This window comes from Trichoplusia ni, chromosome 23 (genome assembly GCF_003590095.1).
Source record: "Trichoplusia ni isolate ovarian cell line Hi5 chromosome 23, tn1, whole genome shotgun sequence".
In the NCBI taxonomy this organism is placed as follows: Eukaryota; Metazoa; Arthropoda; class Insecta; order Lepidoptera; family Noctuidae; genus Trichoplusia; species Trichoplusia ni.
In genome coordinates, this window is record NC_039500.1 from 1,234,575 (window position 1) to 1,260,078 (window position 25,504).

General features: G+C 34.0%; 1 protein-coding gene across 1 annotated transcript in view; it reads right to left on the reverse strand.

Moving 5' to 3' along the window:
- The window catches only part of LOC113504852, a 449,433-nt gene that overhangs the window by 170,729 nt on the left and 253,200 nt on the right, over positions 1 to 25,504 (reverse strand). Inside the window, exon 2 of the mRNA XM_026887331.1 lies at positions 6,805 to 7,162. Coding sequence (XP_026743132.1) covers positions 6,805 to 7,162 — 358 coding nt within the window. The remainder of the gene's footprint in view (positions 1 to 6,804; positions 7,163 to 25,504) is intronic.

Consider the following 25,504-nt stretch of genomic DNA (forward strand, 5'->3'; position numbering starts at 1 on the left):
TTTTTAAATGTCACTCCATTCAAATTTTATCAAAATCGGTCCAGCAGTTTTTATAGTTGTAAATTCAATTGTTATCGGGTTTGAAGCTACCCTGAAAATTTCAGCCTGCTAGCTTATTGGGAAGTGCCTCAAAATTGAGTTGCAAAAATCAAACCGGAACGACAAACATACAAGAATGCCAGTGCATAAAACATGGGAAAATAGAGGCCAATCTCCCCATTATAAATTGTGAATTTAACTGAATAAACACAAAGCAATACAGTCTGACTTATTAGAGCTAATGAAAATCAATCAATCACCAATATGAGCCCCAACCGTTACAGCGTGACACTTCGGAATCAATTATACAGATTGCTTTGCGACAGACACTGTGGGGCGTGGTATCCTATAAACGTTATAGGCAACGTACTGCGTCACGCCATATGCCGCGTATATAGGCTTTCTATATAAATGTACGATGAGATCGTGCCTGGAAGATGACAAAAGTACGTTTCAAGTATTCAACAATATAATATACTATATTCGGTAATTTTAGATACGGATTTTGATTGTAAAAATAAACACCTTTCCTCTTCCTCAACGAGAAATTCAAATAATTATCAAAACGATTGGGATTTAACATCTTGATGATTGTTTGGAGGAAACTATTTTTAATAGATTTAGAACTTATTTAGAAAATTAATTAATTCTATATACAGGCATCGTTTAGCCGAAGCGTATTATCTGACATCATGACGCAGCCTACAGCGTAATGCTGTTTGCGACTTATGCAGAATACCACATCCAAAAATTCAAACAGCGCAATCAATCCATTTAGCAACAAGAGTGACACGTAAAATCGATTCATAAAAATTGTATGGCAATAAACTAAAAGTTTTAGGTAGCCGTGTGCAGGCTCGCTGAAATTCCCACGGTAAATATTTGATTTGGCCTCAAACCGAGCATTTTACGCGCCGATGTTTTTCAATGGCGGCTTGCAGCGGATCGCCGACTCCACGGCCTATTTCAGCTGCAGTTGATACGATGTGGATTTCTGCTTCATGGGCGGAAAGCTAAAAGGCAGGGAATTTGTTAGATATGTTTGTTCTGATAGCTTTTGATAGGTGTTTTAGGAATACACGAAGAGATGTGTGAAGCAGAAGTTTGAATCATTTTTGAGTATTGAAAATGATTTTTCGGTTTTCGATGAATATCATATTTTATAGTGGTAAGTAGTACATGAGTTGCAATGAGAGAAATATGATTAGCTCTTGTCCCATAAAAAGTGTTTAAAATGTCGTACTACTTATACCCTAGTAGGCGTAATTATGGACTAAAATAAGTTGTTAGACTAACTAAGTAAATAGCTAATTATAATGTGTCTGTGCTTCAACTTTTGAAATAGTTTCATAATGTGATTTTAATTTATTACGAAATTAGACTACTCAGACTGTTTTGTTTCATCTTATAGATTCATTAGCGTGACGAGAAAATGGCAAATTAAGTCCCTAAAAACTAGTTTTCAAAGTAACGTAAATACATTAAGAATACAACTTCGTTGTTTTTATGACTTCTAATCTCTTGAATGTCAAACAAATTGTTCTTTAATATAAATCGTTGGAACATTGTCTTAAATATTTTTTTACTTTTTATTACAATAAACACTAAAGAAAAAGTCCCCACTTAGGCAAGCGTTTGTGTGGTCCACAAATGCATGTTCTACGTCCAGGTGTCTTCGTGCATGGGCCTTGAATATTTGTAGAACCCCGTAGACAAGGATGAAATTTTATAGTACGGGACAAGTTTAAAAACGAAACAAAAAACAACCGTCATTGTCAAACTCACGCAAATGAAATAAAATAGTAACGTTTATATGTAAGGTGTTTCGATACAGATATATATGATATCAGCTATTTTGGCATGGCTATCGCTAAAGATATCAAAACCAGATATTCTACGAAAAAATAACAATTCCCATTTATTTTTTATCTGTCAAGACACTTCCCAAAACAAACAAAAACAGAATTCTATATCCTTAGCAATAAAAACTTCTAAAAAACATGTTAAATATAGTTCCAGTTTCGTGTTAACATTTTTTCGGTACTTTTCCTGACAAAAACAGACATCGTGTGTGGGAAAACAGAATTAAAAATGTCGTCGCTTGTGGCCTTACGTCCGGCATTCCTTCCTTTGTCCTCTTTCTAAGGCCAGTCCTTTTGCTGAGGCCAATCCTCTTTAGCAGGAAATTACCATTGCTCTGTGCATCCCTCAATTATATTCGTAATAGCTTTGTTTTCCTGAAAGTCGACAGAACTTGTAATTTATCGCTCGTTTTATGCTGGTCTCAATTTTATTTTTCTAGAAATATTTTAATTTGGTTGGGTTTGTGATATTTCAGCTATGTATTGTTCAATTACCAACTAACTTAGAGATGCTGCAAATAAATATGAAATGTTATGTTTTATGTCATTAACTGACCGTTTAACAGACTGAGAAATGGTTTCATATTTCTTTGATAATAAAACAACGGATCCTAAACAATACTATTTTGCATGAATAAATAAATAAATAAATGCGGACAACATCACATACATTGTTCTGAACCCAAAGTAAGTTGCTAAAGCACTTGTGTTATGGAATTCAGATACAACGAAGGTACCACAAATACCCAGACCCGAGACAATGTAGAAATGTGAATTTTTACATTGACCCGACCGGGGTTCGAACCCGGGACCTCAGAGCTAGCGACACCTTGAAACCGGTGCATACGCCACTCGACCACGGAGGTCGTCATGAGTCCTGGATATAGAAGGATAAGAGCTGGTCAAGTTCCAGTCGGAATCGCGACACGTAGGATGTACAAAAATACTGGAGATAAACAAATCGGTTTGATTGACCAAATTTTTAACTGGACAAAACGTTGTTTAACCAAGAGGTTTATTTATAATGTCCATCTCAAAATGACGCTAATTAAACCATGATTAGATGTCAATAACACTAAATTACACGCCTACCTACCCTTATGACACACCTATGAAAATACAGGAAAACCTTTTAGCAAAACGTTACATAAACTTTAATAGGTAAAGTAGAAAGTTTACGAAATAAATATACGTAGCTCACCCAACGCCAGCTGATTGGATTCTACAACTGCGGATATTAGTTTAGTCTAGCCTAAACTAGTTTAGCCAAACCGTGTTGCATTTAGCCAGTCCATTAATTTTTAATTTACTTGTAGTTTTTTAGTTTAATTGCTTTTGTTCCGTATTTGTTTATGTAGTTGGTTGTATAAGGGCCTAAAATGATGCATTAGAATAGAGTACGTGAACCATATTATTTTTTGTTTAATTCTGTAACGAAAGAATGACGATCAGACGAAATGACGACAATTGGACTAAACCGGTGACAGAATGGTGGCCAAGGCAAAAGAAGCGTCTGGAAGCAAGATGGTTCGACTATATAGTTAAGCTCTCGGATCGAGTCTAGATGAGGCTGGCAGAGGAATGTCTCCGCATTGGCACGAGAAAGGGAAGGATATGCCCAGCCATTAATATTTGTTAATGAGACAGTTTATACATACATACAAACACACAGGTATGTGAAGCCAAGAGTCCTGTATTAGCAGAGTCTAAGAGTTAACAAGCTATTGTAACTAGGAACTCAGATTATCAGCACAATATGGAAACACGTTATGCTTAGCGGGAACTTGTGCAGCTTCCATACCGGTACTAATTATCTTAATTTAAGATTATATTCTACCTAAATACAAGTTAACTGGCTGCTTCTTAGACAAGGCTTTAGCAGAAATAAGTAGCCTGAAAATTCATTTAAAAACGTTAAAACCAAAAATTATAGATTCAAGACATTTTTAAGACGAAATTTTGCTGTTGGTATTGACAAAATAATATTTTGGTGTTGGCGTTGGGATCGAACTTGCACCTCGTTCATACGAAACCATACAGAGAGCCACAAGACTAAGACAATTACTCACTTGATTTAATTATAAAACTTTATTTTAGTACGTCTAATACCTACTTTCGTCTTTTTAAAAAGATCAACATTTTTTTGCAACCATCCCTCTAATGTTTAAAATAGAATAACTTATTAACTACAGAATACACAAAAACCTTATTATACAAACATAAAGGCAAGAAAAGCCACAACACAGTTATTCAAATTTACATAGAGAAATAAACCCTCCTTAAACACAATTACTAATTCGAATTGATCAGTGAACTAAATACTAATAATTAATTCAATGTTGGAACATTCAATAACAGTTTAGCAAATAGGTTACAATTTCCCCCGCGATCAGAAATTTTGCAATTAGTAATAATTATTTGCTGAAGTACTCAATCAAATTATTGTAATTATTGAATTTATTTGGGCTTGGAATCTGCGGTTACGTTAGTTCCTAATTATTCGTTGTTTTGAAGTGGTGTATGGTGAGAATACTTTATTGAAATTAATTATTTTAGTTTTATTCTTGCACAGTATATCGATTTTAGTGAATTTGCACTGAGGTATACGGTTTGATTTTATGAGTAGATGCGGGTTTTCGGACAGAGTGTAAGTTACTATTTTTAACCGACTTTAAGAAGAGGAGGTCTTCAAAAACAAGCCCAAACCATGAATCGGCCTAAGAATTATTTTCTTCTTTTCCTGGTTACGTTACACAACACGTTATTTTTTCCATTCCGTCTTATTATTCGTCGTGCTTTCACAAACTCACTTTTTCATATCACTTTTTACCCGAAACATACTTAAAAATCAAATTAAAGACACTTTTATCATTCGATACCGATTTATCTAGAAATGCCGAACTATGACTCATTACAACAAATTATAACCCCTTTCTGGACTCGTAGATATAAACAAAGGACGATCTTCACGTGAAATAAGACGCAAACTTTAAGCGGAAGACAAAAGTAAGACGTATTTGTATTTTAGCGAGACACCGTACAACCGTCAGAAGAGGACTTTGAATTTCAAGCTTATGCCAACGCAATAAAGGCGATGTTAATGTGAAAATGTTACTGCCGGTTGGTTTACTCTGCTTTTCTTTGATGACCGCAAACCCGAGACACTATTGTTTACTTAACAACTTTTGCTTGACAGTTAATTGAGTTTGTTTGAAGCGGTTTAGAACTTAGTTTTTTGACATATAGTTTTGGGTTGCGTTCCTATTCAGATTGTGTGGCTTTGTGAGTCGCAAGAAGTTTTCATAATGTTATTGATTATCTCAATGTTTTTTTTTTAACTTTCAAGATTTAGTACTGCGAGCTAAAGTATTTAATTTAATAAGAACGTCTATAAGCAGTAATTAGCAGATCAATTTTACTTCCATTCATAAAATATCAATAGGTAAAACAGAACAGTCCCAGCTTAAATAAATCTCCAAGCTAAACAAATTCAACTTTTAAAATACACGAACGTTTTCACAAGCAGCAAAAATTACTCCATTAAAATATAACAAAAAATAAACTCTGGCGTCATGTACGCTCACCGCGAAAAGTCAACAACATATTTTCTCATTGCAGCCGCGGTACAGTCGACGACAACCTCGTTCCGTTGAATAATTACTGTAATATAGAACATTATTAACTGTCTTTTCGTAGCGGGCTGCTTAAGTCAGGAACACACACATTTTTTTCTGTCATAATAAAAATCTATCGTCATTTGTCTCGTGTCTGTTCCTTTTTACATAAAGTTGTTCAGGTAATAAATGTGCATTTTCCTTTCTATACAAAGTTACGCGCAGTATTGTATGCGGGATATGAAATTGCTTTTAGAGAACTGGTAATATGACCCTGTTTTACGATTGATGGACGCGTAAAACTTTTGTTTGTTTGTCAAATTTATGCATCTAATGTTTACTGGGTATTTGTCAAAATATCATTGTGCATTGGTTGTGTGCCTAGCGGGCAAATATTTATAAGCGCGGTCGCTCTGTGAATGGGAAATGTTAGCGAACTGTGATTTGATTTTGTGTACGCCGGTGGTCACGCAAAATCAAGGCTAATATATATATCGGAAGATATGGGTATAGATTTTTGCGGTCTTTAATTACTACTTAATGTAATAAATAGGTATATTATAAGAACATTATTAATGGCAAATATGAATTTCAATCGACAATTTTCTTCTCTATATTTCAGAGAAATTTCTATCCTAATTTAGTAAAGCAGCTACAGACACCGGTCTGTAGCTGCCTTCATCATATTATGTCCCAATTTACTAACTTACACATTGCGTATAACTCTATCATAATGCAAAGTATTTTCACAATTATAACGAAGTAAATCAACAACAATTTCATTTGAAAACGTATATGTTTAGAACTAACAGCTGCTTTCAGGTTTAGAAGCGTTAAACCTCGGGTTTAGCTTGAGTATTAACAAACCACTTTTACCATGGCGGAGAGAACAGCTTTCATGTTACGAGAATTGTACTAACAACTTGCATTAGTTTGTATTGGTACTAACATTTTGTTATGCTACATAAAACCTAAATGTCTATTGTTAAAAAAAAATGTAGACAAAAATAATTTTCCTGAAATTGACTAAAAATCACTCTTTTTTAAATTTAAGTTAAACAAAATTAGCGATTCGTTAATGAACCTCATAATAAGAAAACAAAAAAATATACATCACAACAATCAAATAATAGGTAATAGTAATTTACATTCATAACCCATACGCAAAATCTGTGAATTAACAGCTTAAAACTTAGTCACACCTTAACACACCTTATAGTGCGTATTTAAAGTAAATACTCATTGGTATCAGTATACCTTATAGAAAAAAAAACTAGATCTAAACGTACCTGTAACCATTTAATCCTAGTGATATTCTCCTCCGTGATAGTAAGCGCCCTCCTCTCCCCCAACTTATACGACTCATCGTAATACATATACTCAGTAAACGTCAACCCACTGGTCGTGTATTGTTGCGTAAAATATATCGATATAGTCCCATTAACTATATCGTGTTCTATTATCCATTTGCACTTTATAGGGACTGGGAACGGGTTCGGGAAGTTTGGTGTTTGTATGACGCCTACGGTGCCTTTAAGGTGGCCACCGCAGGTTTGCGGCCCCTGGTGTTCGCGGTCCTCTTGTGTGTAGACTTGGTCGGCTGCGATGGTGATGAGTGTGATGCTAAGCAGCCGTTGCATGGTTAGCCTGGAACAAGATGGAAGGGTTAAGGTTTTAGATGAAGCTTGTTGCGTTAGGTTAGCTATACTAGAGCCACTGACTCTAGCTTGGGTAAATGTGGATGCCCGGGGTGTTTTAGTCAGGTAACATCAACATATACCATCGCTATGCCTCGTGCGTGGGTAACCTAAGCCAGAGTCATGGGATCGCACAGGCATGCTCTGCGTAACCCTGACTTAGCTAACTGTAGGTAACGGGGTTTTCTTAGGTGGTAAGAGTCCGATATATACCCACGCAATGCCCTCGGCGTAGGTTGAACTTTGAAAAAGTGAATACGTAATGATGATATAGAATATTATATTTTTATTAGTTTAAATTCAATTTAGAATTTAATGTCAATCAAATCAATTAATTCTGAAAGATCAATCTCATTACCAATTTATTTTATGAAATAGAAATAAGACATCAAACGATTAGATGATGCAATGAAAACAAAGCTCTGGAGTTTCATGATACAAAAGTTTAAAATTATTGTAGCTTAACAAAAAAATCTTGCTTTGTTTTAACTCAATTCATTCAAATTATATTGCGACTTGTAACACTTTTGTCACCGGCTGTACGAATTACGTTACGTTGTGCTTGCTAATACTTTCGTTTGGTCCCTTATTCGCTGAAGGGTCGTCGAAACCGCATTTTAATAAAAATGTAATTTATGAAAGAAAAAATAGTTGTTTTAATTAAGCTTTTGCTTAGTTTCTGCTAGTTCGTCTGCTTTGTTTTTAATTCAGTTATATTATGAAGCTTCTGCAAGCATTTTTTGTATTATCTTTTGTTTAATTATGGTGCTTACTCTATATGAAACATGGTCTTCGTCCGGCAGCCGTGTACTTATTTTTTAACAAAATTTATTTGGTCTAGATTAACTCTTTTTTGTAACACTTTATATTTTACAGAGTAGAGCTGTTATATCTGAATATAAGCGAGTGTAATATTTGTTATACTCATGGAAGGTAACCGAACGGTTTTATATAGACAGAGAGTAGACTGCTGATTAAACGAAAAATTAGGCTAATAGGCTGCAAAAGACACAGAATTAATATAGCTATTTTATCATCTATTAACTCTTAGATCGAATCATTTACTTGACTATTTATAATCTGCTTCATTTCACGCTTAAATTAAATTTACTAAAATACTCAACTTTTATTAACCTGTTAAACATTTTCCATTCCTTTACTTTAAGATTAAACCTTATTTGTACATTAGAGGTTAAATGAACTCATTTATAACAGCCTTCTAACTGTCCTGGCTTAGATAAATGGCTGACTCATTTGTCTTTATAAAAATCTCTACATTTTACTTATTGACCCTCGTCAAGAGTTTTTAGGAATTAAATTTAGTAAAGATTGTTTTGATTAGATAATTAAGTACTTGGTTAGATTGATGGAGTTTCTTTCCCATGTTACTGTGGTTACATTTTTCAGGAGCTATTTAACATTACTCATGAAACTGACAAATAAAATTGGTTAGGGGGAGTCGGATTGCGACGGTGACGGTTCGATACAAATAGGTTGAAGGTAACCAACTCGGTGGGTGGATCCAACTATCTCGCAATCATGGCTCAAGAGAAGTAGCCTGGTGACAGAAATAAACATAAAACACAAACATAAATTAATGCACTACCTTGTAAATACCCCTGACTGATATATATGATCATTCTAGGAGCACTTAACGAAACTACTACCGTCGAGACAAAAAGAAAGAGGGAGTATTACTACTTATGTGAACTCCTTGCTTTTTATATACCCATTCAGTGCTAGGTTTAAAAAAAATTCACTTTTCCATAAAGTACTTCGTGTTCTGTAAAATACATCACGTAAATAAGTGACATTGGCAGTAGTAGCGAAACCGTAATGTCTTACTAATGTAGAGAGGTGATATATCTTTTGGATAAATTGGTTTGATGCAGTATGTCGGTAACTTTATAGACATCATGAAACATGCAAGTTCTGCCTATTTCGTATCCAAAACCGTCATTCAGTTCTATTTTTCTTCACATTCTGCTAGACCATATCCAAGAATGACGTAAAGCCGACATTTTGCCATGAATCGAGTTGCGAAAGAAAGCATAAGAGAAATGTCAGATATCTAGACAGTTTTTGGCATTTTGTACTAAACCTTCATTTGTTTTTTTTCCACAAAATAAAACTTGAGTAGTTTACAGTAATATAGAGATAACAAAAATCAAATAGTCAACTCTACATTTTTAATTTTCTTCTACAAATTTTCATTAGACAGTTAAACAAGAAAATGAAAACTATCAAACTGTGTCTTCGTCTATACATTTTTCACTAGCCTCAGAAATACTTAAATGTTACAAAAACAAGATAATGTCCATAAATTAAAATCAACATGTACAAATATTGTAAACCCACCCAAAGACATCCAATACACAAAATGTTAAATTAAATATATCCGCTCCTACCCTTATCCAGCTAAATAAATATTAACTCGGTAACGTTCCCCGAACCCAATATATTTGTGATTAAATTTCTGTTTCTTCTAGAAGGTCAGTTTATATTCTATAAAATTACCGATACGCCGAGGGATTTCTTTCGACTTTTCGGATGAAATACGTTTTTTAACAGCTACAAAGTAGAATATTAGGTTGGCTGTTAATTTAAATTTTGTTTACACAAAGATAATCTGTTTCTGTTTGCCTAGACCAATTTTTGTTTGAATCCTAATAATTACTTGTACCCAAAAAAATAACCTTGGCTCATAATTTTACAAATATTTTAATTACAATTTTCATTTTTCTTAAAAAAAATGAATTTATTTACAATTTTCCGAAAGGAATCCACTTTAAACAGGGTAGTAGGGTCTTGTGAAAAGCTAGGCTAAGCTTTAAATATTGGTTTAGTGTCATTCAAAATGTTTTTGACTACTATTTTTGTGACAACATAATATGAAACCATATCGAACGTAATAAGTTATGGTACCTACGTATTGTAATCACCATATCAACCCAGAATACTTCCACTGCTGAAATGGCTTGCTCTAAAAATCTCCACGACAATCCGTCCTACGCTGTTCGCTACCAACGCTTTCCCACGATTTTGATCATGATACTTACGTATGAGTTGCTAAAAATAAAATTGTTCGGATCTTATAGCAAACAAACTAAGGTTTAATATTATTCCTTCATTTCCAAAATAACTGTTATTTATTTACCTAAGAACAATAGGAAAGCATTTTTCAATTTCTGAAAAAGGTAGCAAACTACGTGAAAAAAAACGAAATTGATTTTTATTCTTATTAAAATTAAAAAAATATAAGCCTTGTATAAAACTTATCGCAAAAATACCCACGGACAGGACTAGAGCTACAAAGAAAAAAACATAAGAACACACTGTAAATTGTTTCAGCGTTGAGTTCCCTAACTCTCAGGTGGAAGCTGTAATTACATTGAAAATACCAAACCTACCTATGTTGAAAGTAGGAAAGTTTTAAGAGCTCCACCGTTCAAGATTACAAAGAGAAATTTTTGTATCAAATTAATTTGGCAACGTGACGAAGTTCACGGCCCGCGGAGCGATATTAGATTGGCTAAAAATGTTACAGGCCAAGTTTTACGCGAGTTTTTTCTTACCTTCATAACTTTATTATTTCTCGGACAATATTGTGTTAAGGATTCACGCTAAAACATTTCCTTTTGAGAAATTGCGCTTCCTTCTGTTTTCCGAAGGTTGCCAAATTTATCAAATTGTATCAAATTTACTGAGTTATGTAATCTATTTTGTGGAAAATATTTTCCAATTTTTTTGACTCTACCACTTTTTAAACCGAAGGAAAAACTTAGGAGAAACCCAATCCAATATATTAAAGGAGTCACTTTAGAGAAATCCAAAGTAACTTATCAAGTGGAACCTCCATAAAATACAAGAATAAAAATCCACTTAGCTCGAGTTATTCCGTGGCCTATATCTGAACAATACGGATAATTTAAACACAGTACGTATGGAGGGAAGTAAAAATGTGCGGGCTCTGGAACACGTTCGTGATATATTGCAGCATTGCGTCGACTCCATCGCAACGAGGGATGTGAAATATTTTCAACTAGGATGACAGCTTGAGAATTTGGTCCCCTATTTCTGGAATCGACGAATCCTTGTTCCGATGTATGCTATCGGAATTTTGATGCTCTCGTGATGAAGATTTTCAGTTGCTTGGCTCGTCCATGCGGTGACGTAAACATCTGACACACTTATTTATTGCCAAGACTTTGCCAAAAACAAATACACCTCGATATTGTCCTCTTTGTTTTCATACCCACAAAACGAGGTATAAAATCAGATCCCAGCAAGAATCTATATAAGATGAGAGCAAACAAAACTATTCCAGTTCAAAAGTGGAAAACAAAATAAAGAAAGACCCAAAATCTCGAAGGTTAGTTTTATGACCAACCTCTTTTGTCATAAGGGTTTTCTGTATTTTATCAACACTCAAAAACAGTCCTTGAGATAGATGGACCCATTCAGTAGCAGCATGATGCCAAAACTTGAGCACATTTGTCCCAGCGAGGTTACACCAGTAAACTCGGACTTTTCAAGTAAATGGAACAGAAAATCTGTGGAGGATAGAACGCATTTTAAGTACCATCCGCAGTCGAAAAAGTTTTGTTTTTATTGAAGCTCCGAGCAAGTAGGTATAAGGAAAGTTTGGATCGTGTTGATTCTACTGTGAGTTGTAAATAATTACAACGTGTATTCCTTTGGTTGTTATTTTTATGTTTATTCCGACAAAACAGCTACATTAATAATGGAGTAAAATGAAACATAAATGTTTTCTTAAACATTCGAGATTTACTTTTACATAAGTGAATAAATATTTTCCAACAAGTAACGAGATTTATAGAGAAACTGTAGTTAAATACAGTATTCTTCGAACAAAAGAAGACGAATTTCAAAATACGGAATAAATTCAGATTCCGAAACTGGCCAGGTACAAATCACTTCACTTGGACTCGACTTAGAAGATAAACGTAGTCTGCTACGAACGGAGACAGGTTGCTAGTTAAGCCATAAATAAGGTGTGTTCATAGAACTAGCTCATAGCATAAGGGAAAAATCGAAACACTGGGAAATCAGTAAATGTTGAGATAGAAAAGTAATTTAATGACTTATGCAAGTAATATGTTTTTTTTTTTTAATTAAGCGATTCCCGCATTAAGTAACTAAATTCTTGTATCGGATGAGGTTTCCCAAACATTGAAGTCACATGCACAAAGACATTCAGACTCAGGACAAGCATTCGTGGATTACTCAAATGCTTGCAGGGATCAAAGTGGGTTATACCTGGTTTGGCGTAGTGACTTCAACCACTCGGCTATCCGTGCTATTATTTATGTTGCTAAAAGTAATGAAAAAGCTGCAGAATTTCTAACTTTCATTTTCACGTTTCCGGTTCGTAAATGTGTGTCACTTTATGAAGTCCCATCTCACGTATGTCACGAAGGCACGTGTAAATAAACATAAACACGAGCGGATGTATGCGGAGATGTCACACCTGGAAGTGACCATTGAGATGAAAAAGATGAAGGGAAATTCTGCTTTTGAAAATCAACAAAAAACACAAATCTTTTTATTTGTCAATGCAGGTGTACAATACAAGAGGTGTTAGTCAACTATGAATTAAATGAAGTACGGCAAAATAGTATGTAGGTGTGTATGTAGTGATAAAATTAAAACTTATTTTAAAATAAAATAAGATAAAAATATGCATATAGGATAATATGATAGATTGCTAAAAGTGTTTCCTTTTTACATTTGCTTTTATGAAACAGATGCTAAATTAATAATAGGTTAAGTTATAGCATTTAAAAAAATCTATACAAGGTACGTGTACAATGGAGAATATACTATTAGTTGAGAATAAATTATTCCATTTACTTGTTACCTACAAGTAATTTATAAATTGAATTTATGTCATAATCAAAATAAAAGTGAAATGTTTTTATTTCTAGTAGGTTTACAGAAGCCGCTTAAGAAACGTTACGTTACACGCTAGAAAATCTTAGTGCACGGTTCCAAAATGTCATTTCTATGGAGAAGAACCGGCAAGAAACTCCATAATCTCAACTAACTACCAACTACACGGTTCAGTACGAAATACGTGCGGTACGAAAATATCGCCACATCGTACGATAGACGTGAAACGTGGCTTGGCAGTGACAGTCACAATGACACGTGACAGTCGGATCTGACAATAAAAACGAACGTATCGAGAGACAACTCCCTGCTCAACAGACAAATTTTGGACACGATGAGCGTTTGATTTATAAACTGTGACGTCATAAAAGATATTAGCGATCATTTAAAAGATGATTTTGACTGATTATGATTTATGGAAAAACGTTTGAGGTTATTACTTTGAGGAAGTGAACGATTAAATTTTATGGTGATAGATGATTTTCAACTGAGATTATTTAGTAAGTTTTTTTTACTATTGTAATATTTTAGTATTGCATTGATCGATAAAAATTGGTATGCCTCACATGTACGTATGTGAGGTTTTTTGTTTGGACGAAAAATTTGTAATGTATTACATAAAATATTATTAAGATGTTCCTCCACTTTTTTGTGTAAGTAATTTAACATACCATTGTTCTAAATCATTTTTTTTTCTCCAGCCCACGGTGTCCCACAGCTGTTCAAAGGCCTCCCCCAAACTAAATCATACCGGTTATTAATTTAACTTTCTTTAATCCTTATTCACCATTATACAGCCAACTTATAACCCAATTTCGCAAAGTTAATTATTAATACCATTATAGAAAATTAAATAACTAGATTCTATGAAATTAAATAAGACCTGAAAATGAAGTTTCTCAAGGTTTTTTGAATTTACAAGTTAAAGGTCAAAGAATTACTAAGTTCTCAGTAAGGTTATTAAAGTTTCCTCAGATAATTTGTTTTACGAGGTTTTCTCAGTATTTAAACAAATTTATAAATGATTTGATAAAACACTGAGGTAGTTAAGGCAACCAAACAAACTACAATTATTATAATTTCTCAGTCAAAAGATTTCACAAGGACACTGAAAAACGACGTTTATTAAAAAAAAAAACGAAAATTAAAAAACGAAACCACACAAACGTTCGAAATCCAAAAAAGGAGAAACGAATAGCGTTCATAAATAAAAAGAGGCTTCCCAAAAAAAAAAAACATTTTTCTATGCTCTTTTCGGCGTATCTGGCACATACTGAATTTTTTACATCCGCGAAATATCATCCACACTAAAAGAGGGGTAAATATGTAAATACCGCGATCCACGGCGGGTAACGTGGCCCCATTTAGCCAGTGACGTCACACTCTGACGTACGTCACTTATGCGTTTAATAAGAAGGGTCGGGGTGTACTATAAGGAAGGAAATATTACAAATTGTAAATTTGTCCTGTTTAGGTAAAGATGGTTTAACAAATGTCAAAGTTAAGAAAGGAAGGGCATGGAAATTGGTAACGTAATTTGAAGCTTTGTGAGACTCATGTGGTGAGAAACATTTTTTTTAAATCAAAATCTTTAAGCTGTAATATAATCGATCTATTGTGATTCTAATAGAGCTAGATTTCTAGAGCAAAAGTTTTAAATTAACCATATTTACCTTACTGAAAAAAAAAAACCCACGCAGATTTTTTTTATAGAAATCGACTCCCTGCTCCCTACTTACTTCCTAATATTTTTTTTTTAACAATTTGCTTACACAAACAAGTATTTAAGAACAGGCATCTGAAAAGAGGTGTTCAAATATATTTATCATTAACTACATTATAAAAATTGTTGTTTTTCACCTCAGAATTTGTAATGCACCCCAAATTATGGTACATCAAGACTTAAATGGATATCTTGTTATTAATACCATCATAATTATTACTCACATCCTGCTGCTGGATATAGCACAAAGCTGAAGAGTTTGTTTGTTTGTTTGAACGCGCTAATCTCAGGAACTACTGGTTCAAATTGAAAAAATATTTTTGTGTTGAATAGACCATTTACCGAGGAAGGTTTTAGACTATATACCATCACGCTGCGACTAATAGGAGCGAAGATACAATGAAAAATGTGGAAAAAACAGGGCAGGTATAAATCATAACTTATATCTTCTAACCACGGACGAAGTCGCGGGCAACAGCTAGTAAAAAATAATCGGAATAAATTTAATTTGTCTAGACAAACAAAAAAACTACAACGAGGTGAATATTGATACAGTGTCTACTCCAGATTCGATTAACAATATAAATAACAAAAATCCCAAATTTTTACAAATAAAACACCAACGTGTCATATTTGTCAACAATTCCTGAAGCCTCGACGTATCATTGCGATTACAATGTGGGGTGAATATGTAAATATAAAATACGTACAGACAACCACACGTGTACTAACGCATCAAGATTTCCAGCAACCTTACCGTGAAAGATATAAGGTTTATTTTGGAACTGCGCTGCTGCCAAACTTGTGTGATCGAAGGTATCGGGTAGCTGAACATCATACCTTCATGTGCTAACACATCAACATCACCGGCAACTTTATCTCCTATTAAATAAGGTTGACTTTTGAACTATGTTGTTCCAAAACCTGTGTGGTCGACTGTTTCGAAGGAGAGAAACGTCATGCCTGTGACGTCATCCTATTTATATGCGACAGGTTAATTTATTTGATACCGTGGCAAATTGAATTTGTAACGTTGTAATTGAAAATTGATGTTTAAATGCGTTATGTGGCGAGGTGAGAAGTGTGGCTTAAACACTTTCAAGTAAATACAGAGGTATTGAGTAACAAATTGCTATATTATCTGTGCTGACAAGCCTTTGAGTAGAGGGGCTATGATATTGGGCTGTGATGGTGGGTTAGAAGATACTATTGTAATCCAAATATAATCATCAGCCTAGCCTTTTCCCAACTTTTTTGGAGTCGGCCTCAGTTACGAGCAGGTAGATCTGACTGTGATTGCAAGTTGATTTTCACATTCTCATGTTTACTTTTCCTGAAATAGCTGCTTGTAGAAACACGTCAAATGAATTTTCTGATTGCGCCAATAGTATACTATTTACCAGACGTCACCACAAGTCATCCAAGCTTTCATTGGTTTTCCGTTTCGACGACAATTGATATTGGTGAATAATATGTTGAATTTGCCCTACCGGGAACTTGATTGACCTTTAATTTGTTTTAAAACTGTCTCTGGAATGTTTAAAAATATTAACGATGTTGAGCAGGCACCTATACGTGTATTGCGGTCTTTGTCATTCGCAAATAGAATGTAGAGACAAATAGATGTTTTAGAACCTAATTTTTTATTTTTTAATATACGACTGCCGCACTAAGGAATATAATCCTTGTGTCGTGGGGGGTTTCACAAACAAACAATGAAGACACCCAGACTCAGAAGAAGCATTCGTGGATCACACACGTCGCGCACACTGGGTTTGGCGTGATGACCTCAACCACTCGGCTATCCATGCAGTCGAATTTATTGCATATTCACTATACTGATCGGGACTGCCCGACTAGGTCTGGACCTACCCGGCATCCACAATCATGAGCTGACGAGTTGGTGGGAAAGCGAGTCAAGTTTGACACGGTCAATAGATAACTATAATTATAAAAGTTCTCGAATTCTGTTTGCAAATGGATTTTAGTATTTCCATTTGCAAACAGAATTCAAGACATTTCTGTACTTTTACAACGTTTCGCTTATAAAAAAGTCATTTGTACGACAATCGCTACAAACTCTGAAGGATTATGCGTGGTTGTGGTATTTAAATGAAATATTTAGTTTAATCAACTTATCACACGTGACAAAATTAGAAACTATAAAATGGTTGCGTTCCTTTACAACAACTCTAACAAACTCACACGTTTTTTTTAAAAAGCGCTAGCTGTTGTGTAAAAATTATATAAAAAATATCTGCCGCAATAAATTAAAAAATCGTTTATTAACAGCGGCATGGCTATCCCTTTGGGAGAAGCACATCATTAAACAATGTTAATAGACCCGGCCGAGATATATTTTAACTAACTTTAGCCTCGAATAAAACCGCAAATTATTGGCAAAACTGTTTGAACAAGACTTATTAGTTTGTATCACTTTTACAGTCAGCTATGATAATATGAATAGAAGCAGAGATAAAAAAAAACCATTTTATTTTTATGTTTCTTTATTTTCGACATCATTTTTATTAGCTCATAGTTGAACTCAAATAGAGCTTACGATCAAAATTATTTCGGTTTTAAATTATATTATGATTGTGAGACAGTTAAAGTAATTGTCGAATTGTCGAGTTATCCCGTGTTAAATTACAAATTAATTACCTGCGAAATAGGAAACCGTATTTATAATCAAAATCAAATAACCTCAAATCTTCGTTAACTTGATATCATCTTGATTTTTTTAAAAAACTTAACGAACTAAAAACTATTTCCTTCTATTATTCCCAAAAACCCTGTTTTTATTTACCTTAACTGACAAAGACACCACCCTAAAGGGGTGGAACCGTACAAAACAATAAACAAACACGGCGGGGGTTTATTTAAATGAATTATTGTTACAGTAAAAGAAAAAAAAAACAATAACAAAATACCCATTACACTGGAACCGGATACACAAGTTAAAGAAACTTTTCTCACAAAGAAACGAAAGGAAAAGATCAGGTCTCAGAGATAAAGTAAAATGTTTGGGAAGGATTCTTTTGTTATACTTTAAGCATTATTCATATACGGTGTTTTCTTTCAAGTTGATTAATAAATAAAAACAGAAGAATAATTTAAATGAATAAACAGATCTAATATTTATTTCCTGAAGAGGTAGTTCGCTGAAACCGTTTTCGCGGGTTCGAGTTAATTTTGTTACAAAACTAGCTAACCAATAATGAAGCTTAAATGCCTTAATTAATTCTAATCCATATTCTCGTCAATTTTCTACTATCTACTACATAATAATTACGGAATCAGAGTCTAAAACCAAATGAATAATTTGATAATCTCATGCCTCAAGTTTTAAACCAAAATACATTTACAACGAATTCCATTTTCCTATTAAAATTACAAACGGTATTGTTTAAGGTAACTTCAGTCAAAGTTTACTTAGATATAGCAAATTTAAATATTACTATTGAAAGGAAAATGTAAAACCCAAATATAATAAACGATCTGAAAACGAGGCGTTGAATCAAAGATTTTCAGACGATGTTTGTTCGAACGTTGTTTTGAAGAAATATTACAATTTTGATGTGGATTTTACGAGCGATTTTCATGGAAACTACGGAAAACGTCAAAACGAGTCATATGCGAAATTTGAAATATTAAATTTACCTGATAATATTTTCATGTCGTACTGTGTGCGCTTTTGTAATATTTGTTTTAGCTGATATATGCTATTTACTCTATTTACGAGAATCCGTTTATTTTTCTTTGAGAGTATGGAGGAAATTAGAGGGTCGTTATAATATAGAACTCAAAAATACCTATACCTTTCTTCGTGTCCTGTAAATCTGTCGTTTGCTATGCAAAATCACTGAAACTGGCTCATCGCCGCGTCTTAACGTTATGCTATATATATTAAGAACACAGTTGAGGGTACTTATTTATTGGGCACAACAACGAATTTGTAACCTCAATCTTTATTTTGAAATTAGTATTAGCTAACATGGTTCATGAGATAACCTATAAGCCTGGCGGGCATACAGAGAGGCTGCAGTACCTTCCAGTTCCATTTTCACTCTTTGAATCATCATCATCGACCTACCCTTTTCCCAACTCCGAGTATGTTGGGGTCGGTTACCAGTCTAACCGGATTTAGCTAAGTACTAGTCTCACTCTTCGAATACGGAAACCAAAAGAAGATTCAAATCTACTGCTTACATTTCAAGCAAAGACCAATATAACAATACGTTCTAATCTTTAATAATTAGCTAACTCCAACAGATTACCTTTAATTCTCATCATTAAATCTGAAACGCCATGGATCTGTCTATTGTTCAAGCTCAGTTTTGAATTAAATCCTTATTGTTTTGTATCTTCGTAGCCTGATTACGGACGCCGGTTCCCTAACGTCCCTCAATGAAGGAATATTTCTGAAAGGAAATTCTATAGGGATTGTATATTACTTATATATAGATTATTTGAAGGGTGAATACTTACAACTAAACAGTGAAGAACTAGTATTAATTATTGTTACATGGAAAAAGTGAAATGTAACGCAAATACCCTTCTTTTTTTGTATCCGATCTCAATAGGTAACTGAGGCTCCAAGGTCTATCCGTATGACAAAAAGTTGTACCTCATGAACCATGTTAACTGGACAATTGCAACTTTCACAGGTGATGTATTTCTTAGATAGAGATACCAACAAATACTTGAATAAAGATCGACGTTCTTAAGATCATAAATTTGAGGGCGGGTATCCACAAATTTATTGGTCATTCAACCAATAGGATTCTCTTTGGCCTATTTGCACGGAAACTGAGTGAGAGTCCGACTCGCACTTGACAAATTATTTGGGATTTGACCTCCCATATCCATGCAGGAATACTCACTAATAAACATACAAATAAAATATAGTATTTCATAATTTACATATTTTGACCTACTTCTAAAATATCCATAAAATACCAAATATTCCCGTTTTATTTAATTGGACACAAAATATCTCGAGATCTTTCATTCCAAAGATGTTATTAAGATTGACAAACAAAATTCATTACGGCAGCCATTTTTCCTTGAGCAATAAAAATATACTCTCTCGGTTGGCTTTGCGAACATATATACAGAAGATGAGGAAACAAACTGCAATAAATTATTGGCTATAAAAGAAGTTTGATGGTCTAATTAATGTTATTTACTTAAGTATTATATTGGTCAAGATTTGGAGAAGTCCCAGAATAGATTCGATTTGATTGGTATAGGATATACTTTGTCTAAGAACTCGCGCACATAATTCAAATTTAAAACAAAACAAACTAAATTGAAATAACTCAATCTGTAATGGAGGTAAGATGCCACAGACAGATAGACCCGACAGATTTATAACAATCCTCTTTTTGAGCCGTGGTTTTAACAGAATAAAAAAATATTGCCATAAGTAATAAAAAGGCATAATATTGTTCCATGCATAAAACTTTGCTGTGTTTGAAGCATACATGTTTGAGAGTCCACCAAAATCTCTTAAAGCAATCGTTCTACTCAATTTGAGCGAGACGGCGCTCCATTGTCTATGTAGCCGCATCTCCCTTCCACAAAGGCTATCGAATCCAACTTAAGATTTAGTAGTAACCACTTTTACATACGTTTAAACTATAGTGTAACAGCGAAAGATATTGCAGTTTACACATCCTGTTGATTTACCGGAGCATGTAGTTTGAAACTTCTCATGGAATATAGATTCAGCCCCCCGGGGAAGGCCAGCGTATCCCGCTAAACGATCGGATTGTTTGCTTGTATTCGCTACACATCTATACATATAAACGATATGTTTGTTTTGTATATTGAATCAGTCGATGCCTTAAAAGGAATATGAATTGCTCCTGCTTGTTCATGGCTTTATTTAACTTTATAGTTTCTTTGCCTTTACAGAAACATCTAGTTCGACGAAGCAATTTAAAAATATCGAACCGGCAACACATCGTTGTCGTCGATATCGTAAATAAATACAATTATATACACTTATAAAGTAAGTAAGCGTATTACAGAAAAGCCCGGTCAAGTTAAAATAATATATCCATACTACTATATAAAGCTGAAGAGTTTGTTTGTTTGTTTGTTTGAACGCGCTAATCTCAGGAACTACTGGTCCAAATTGAAAAATTATTTTTGTGTTAAATAGACGAGGAAGGCTTTAGGCTATAAACCATCACACTGCGACTAATAGGAGCGAAGATACAATGGAAAATGTGAAAAAAGCAGGGCAGGTATAAATCATAACTTATATCTTCTACCCACGGGGACGAAGTCGCGAGCAACAGCTAGTAAGTAAATATAAATAAACAACATATTCAAGGAATAAAATAATCTGATCCGAAAAATAAAACAATATTGTTATCATCCCATAGTTATTTTTATTAGCTCACTAGCTGTTGCCCGCGACTTCGTCCGCGTGGTAAGAAGATATAAGTTATGATTTATATCTACCCCTTTTTTTCTATCTATCCTTTCCATTGTATCTTCGCTCCTATTAGTCGCAGCGTGATCATATATAGCCTAAAACCTTCCTCGATGAACGGTCTATTCAACACAAAAAGAGCACACAACACAACAAGGATTTTTCAATTTGAACCAGTAGTTCCTGAGATTAGCCGTTCAAACAAACAAACTCTTCAGCTTTATATATTAGTATAGATTATATTATGTTTGTACAGCACGTAGACTGACATGAGTTTTGACACAGAAGCACTAGTTTTTGGGTCGAACAATGTCCGAAATACACGGTTTAGGTCTATTCCTTATTTCCCGTTTGTAATATACCACATATCTACTAATATTATAACGCGAAAGATTGCATGTATGGATGTATCGATGTTTAATCCTCTTTCAGAACAAAAATCACTTAACGGGTTTAGACGAACCTTGATACACAGATAGTGTATAGTCAGGATTAACACATAGGATAGTTTTTATCCCGATTTTTGTTACCGTGGGATCATTTTCACAGGACAGGCCCGCGGGCAACAGCTAGTTGTGCTATAAACAATGCGGAAGTATTCTTAGACTGTAAATAACTAGTCCTAAGGTAAAACCTTTGTATAACTTCGTGTTTTAATTGTTCGCCACCTTGATCAAAGGAGTTGTTCCCGTAAGAAGGTTTCACAAAGGAGGTCCTACTTCCTCTTAGAGGCTTCTTTTTTATGAAGTCTTTTTGTAAGAAAATGTAATAACTCTTATAAAGCTACCCCGAACTAGGTTGCGAAGTGACTTATGAAATTCTTGATATTAATAAAGTGTTATATTAATACGGTATTACTTAGAATTTTATGACTTTGAAAGATTTTTGCTGTTTTTCTGTTCAGCCCGGTTTTAAACTTCGTAATGTTTTTTTTTTGTCAAAATACAAATAAAGCATAATTTTTAATCGCACAGTGTATTTTTGTAGGTTTTTTAACATCACTAAGTAAGATTTCCATCAAATACCATTGTGTTTGCACATGTATTAAAGGCAACCCGATCACCTTCTCGCTGTCGACGTCACAGCATCCCTCGGGAGTGGAGTGATCCATTCTACTTTCAGTTGGAACCTCGTGGGGTTTCACCACTGGATCAAATTTTCACTTCAATTTTTCGAGGAAACAAGACTTTTCATAATGACTTTTGAGTTTTAAGTTTCTAATTTTTTGGTTGTAAGGAAACTTGAAATAAGGATTGAATTAACTATTTCCCGACTTTGGCAGGGATGAGGATATCTTTTTTGACGCTTTGTAAATAATGCATATTTTTCTTTTTATATTATATAGCTTTCAAAATGTAAATATTAGTTTAGTTTAGTTCCTAGATACTACTAATTTTTTATTAAAGATTCTTATTACTATTGCTTTAATACTATATTACGTATAATCAGCCTTTTCAGATTATGTCTTACAAATTAAAAGGTCATTACGTGCCCTAAATATATCAAAATATTTTTAGTTTTAGGTGTGATAAGAGAGAGTAATTGGGCATGTTCTAAAAAAAATATTTCATTATTAAGCAACTTCCCACTACGACACTCATCTTTAATATGAATACTCCTTTACGTTGCAAGATTTTAAGCAAGTTTTATTGCCGTTACCCATTGGGTGTTTTAAAGGCAGAACCCCTCAGAACATATCTTTACCGTTCTACATAATTATACGATGAATAACATTGAATAAAAAACAAAGTACAATCTTTCATGGTAGGGCTTGTGGATATAAGTTAATTAAAAGTCTGACTTTTCAGACCCTACTTAAGTAATTACTGCGCTAAATAGGGAAGCCTCCAATTAGTTAAAGATAAAGATATAAAAGACTTAGGTATTCAAAAGTTTTATTTAAATTTTGTGGGTCTTTTTTTATAAAATTTAATGAACTTACTTGAAAGAATTTGTTCAGTGGTCGCTTGAAGGCAATTGACATTTTATAATATGAGTTTCAAAGTAAAAAAACCCACCGAAAAGAAATGATAATTTTTGTCGCGGGGGTTTCACAAACATTCAAGTCACAGAAAGGCACAGACCCAAATAAGTAAACTTACAAAACTACTGTCATAGGTTGACTTCTTATGTTCTAATAATTATAATTGCAAAATCCTTCATTTTATTTATATAAAATTCATCTCTGAAAATAAAATTCCCTAAAAATTTTCAACTTTCTAGGAATTACACAAAAAGCCCAACTCTGTATTCTGACTGCAACATACATGAATACATCCTTTGTACGTCTTTATGTGTATGTAGCTTTTAATGCGGCGGATGACGCTGCTCTACAGGATGTTCCACAATGAACATCCGCCTATAGGGTTGCCACGCTGAATATTTTTTTTCCTACCGTAAGGAAGAGCATCAAATTTCTTTTCAGAATAGAGCTTTTTTTTAGTGACGGATGCTTTTATTTCAGTTTTAATAGTGCAGATATTTTTTGAGATTGTGTCGCGTATTTTTTTGAGATGTGGTAAGAGTTGGTATTTATTTTTTAGACTTTTATTTCAATTTTGGAATTTAATGTTGTCCTAAAAAATAATTAAAATAAAAAAGGTTTTATTCGAAATTCGAACAGAAATTCCAAATCGTTTGTCCAATACTCAATTTTACCTCAACAATAGCCCTAATTAGGCTTACTACACTGTAAAAAAGAAAACCGATGAGTGCGAGTCGGGTTCGTGACTCTAAGGGTTCAGTACAAATATGCTAAAGACCATTATCATCTTTGAAAATTTCAACTGTTTTGCTATCACGAGTCATAAGTACAGCCTGGTGAAAGACAGACAGCAGACTCTCAGTAATATTCATTTTTAGGGTTCCGTACGTCTGAATACAAAAACGGAACCCTTATAGGATCACTCGTGTGTCTGTCCGTCCGTCGCTTGCAGTCAATTATCTCCGAATCTATTAGACCGATTAAGTTGAAGTTTAGTACACATATCAATTCCTGTGACCCAAACACAGAGGTGTGACGTGAGCAGATGAAATCTGTATATGGGGGCTCATTTTTGGGGGGGAAGGGGAAAATTAAAAAAAAAAATCTGAAAACTGTATCGTGTGGCATATCAAATGAAAGGTCTTGTTGAGAAGATCTTGTTCAGAACAAAATACAGAAATTAGTTTTCTCTTTAAAGATTATAGGAAAACCTATAAGAATTCCATGATATTAAAATAACATGGTAAATCACTCAATATTGTGCGTACCAACTTACATTTGCAGGTGGAATGTGTGGGAGAACATATTTTTTAACTCCAAAAACATCATAGGTAACATCGTACGGAACCCTCTTCACGCGAGTTCAACTTGCACTTGTCCCCTTTTTTTATCATTGGGGTACAGAACCCTCCAAACCAGAAATGAGGTAAATTTAGTCACAAATTATAAGCATTTCCCTTCTACCTTAGCCCATTGTGCCAAGAATAGAAGGTCCCAAACCTCAGGAGTGCTATTCAGAGGCAAATGAGAGCATTCACCTGATCAGCTGGTATCGAGAACCTGTGTAAACCTTTTTTACCCGCAGTTACTTTCCTTTCACGCCTCAAATCGTCGTTCCGGCCTTCAATTTGCCTATCAATGCCCTTTTTATTATAATTTTGGTCTTTTTTGAATTGATTTGAGGTACTCTTTTTTGTGAATTTTGTATGTGTTTTTGTTAAGGGCATTATGTAATAACATCATGCTCAGGTATATATCACAACTTATTACCTTCTAACCACGCGGACGAAATCGCGGGCAACAGCTAGTCAAGTAATATAGGAAGATATCTATGCGTGAATCCGTATGCAGACGGTTGCAGATTCGAACATTGGCACAACAATCGTAAATGGTAATTATAAAGTTTACGAAAATCCTTACCTGTGTTGTTATATCCATACTGTGTGTAACAAATTAAAGAACATTCAACGCTATATAAATGTTAATAAGTGCTATTATCATTTGTACAGAATTAAAGCTTGTTAATTTAAAGTTTGAACATTTGAATATCGCTTTAAAACACTTCAAATATGAATTCGTATGCATATGAAGTTGTTTGTGTATTTCTGTGAACATAATTATATTGTTTTTTCCTTAATACACCTATACAAGTATCTTATAATGTATGAACATTTTAGCATCTTTTAAAAAATTGGATACTTTTTTAATATTGTGGTATGTTTATAAT